Source organism: Lytechinus pictus, chromosome 5 (assembly GCF_037042905.1).
Source record: "Lytechinus pictus isolate F3 Inbred chromosome 5, Lp3.0, whole genome shotgun sequence".
Lineage (NCBI taxonomy): Eukaryota > Metazoa > Echinodermata > Echinoidea > Temnopleuroida > Toxopneustidae > Lytechinus > Lytechinus pictus.
Window position 1 is genome coordinate 36,864,434 of NC_087249.1, and position 1,834 is coordinate 36,866,267.

At 43.9% G+C, this 1,834-nt stretch overlaps 1 protein-coding gene across 1 annotated transcript; it reads right to left on the minus strand.

Annotated features, from left to right (window-relative positions):
- Positions 1-357: 357 nt before the first annotated feature.
- Positions 358-1,248, minus strand: LOC135154178 (uncharacterized). Its single transcript, XM_064099487.1, has one exon. The coding sequence runs from the start codon at positions 1,246-1,248 to the stop codon at positions 358-360; it is 891 nt and encodes a 296-aa protein (XP_063955557.1).
- Positions 1,249-1,834: the final 586 nt, after the last annotated feature.

Sequence of the window (1,834 nt, forward strand, 5' to 3'; positions counted from 1 at the left end):
TTGTAGTGGAGTCAATAAGTTTTCGATGCCTAACATCTACAACCAGTCCAAATTCATCCAGGAAATCGGCTCCAATAATGGGTGTAGGAAGATCGGCAATCACGAAAACAAAACGAAAAGTCCTTCGAAGGCCTAAATCCAAAGTGATGGAGCGTTCACCATACGTACGAATGCGAGACTCGTTAACCGCTTCCAATGTGAACTCTGAATGTGTATGCCGTTGTCTGTCAACTGCAGATGGCGTGATTATGCTGACTTCCGCTCCAGTATCTACCAAAAATTGAGTACCACTGATCCGATCATGAATGTAGAACAAGCGACCATTCTTATTCTTAGCACCAGCACGAGTCGTCGCTCTTAATCCCGGCTGGCTCTGTCGTTTCCCTGAGCATGGGTGTTGGAAGAAGGCTGTTGAGAATCACTCGAAAACAAAGAAGCGTGATTAAAGTTACATGGCGGTGTACACTTGCGAGCTTCTGCACCATGTTTCCAGTGATACCAACAGAGAGGACGCTTTTGACTGCTACTCCTGCTACGTTGTCTATTTGAATGAGTATTTGGACGTTGAGGGCGCCTATTTGGAGATCGACCACGTTCATGTTGAAGTTGCGTAGTCAATGACTGCACTTGAAATGTAAGTCTGTCTACTTGCTGTTGAAGTTGTGACAACTCTGAACTAGAAGTAGAAGACGAGGGCGAACTAACAGCAGAAACAGTACTTGTTGAACCAATATCAATGATTCTATCAGCCAAGTCTGCCAACTGTGTCACCTTCATGTCGTCGCGGCTTGACGCTAGAATTGTCTGGACATGATGTGGAAGTCGCTGCAAAAATAATTGTTTGAAGATTGTTTCATCAAGATGATCACTTCCAAGCAGTTGTTCCATTCTACGTAATAACTGGGAGGGTTTTCGATCCCCTAGTTCCTCTTGGGTAAGTAGCTGGTGGAGTCTTTTCTGCTCCGAGACTGATGTCCTGCGAATCAATTCTGCTTTGAGGTGCGAGTACGGTGTGTCCTTAGGAGGGTTCATTAAAATATCCCTGACTTCCTGCGCAATCTCAGGTTGAAGTGCAGACACAATGTACGCAAACTGAGTCTCCTCTGAAATAATTCCCCTCGTCATGAACTGGGCTTGTACTTGAGCGAACCATACAGCGGGATCGTTCGGCCAGTATGGGGGAAGCTTTAAGGCGACTGCAGCGACATGCGATACCGCAGCAGCTGGATTAGCTGATTGTTGATTCATGATGAAAATTGTTGCGTCTCGAAAATCACGTCGGGGTCACCAAATTGTAGGAAATGAGAACTTTCTTAACATAAAAATATCTGATTGACTCACCAGCACTGAGGTCCTCTATGCGAAGGCAAAAATGTAGAAAATCAAGTGGCGATTAATTCATCGGGATCCTTTAATGCGATGTCCATAAACAAGATAAATGCGAATGAAGAACGATGTCGCGATGAAGAACGACCGCGCACGTGAGGCCTCAGCGAAACGCGTCGCGAATAGGGTAATCGTGACACGAGATGTTCTCCTAGAAATATTACACGCTGTCCACTTGGATAACACAAGCGATGAATATATATTTACATATGTCCAAAATCAAAAGGATGGAAAATGAAGAACTTGAAATCCTGATGATGAAAAATAAATCCAAAGTAAGAGCTATTTGTTGTGTTGCAAAGAAAAATGACTAGCAGAAATTGTACATGTCCTTACTAGGTGAAGACTTTCTACCGCGTGTGTTGGAGTGTAAAAATTAACCATGAGGTTGCTCTCAGCTTAAATCTGATTGGCTAGTCGTTGCTAAGTGAGAAAAACATCCGCTTAG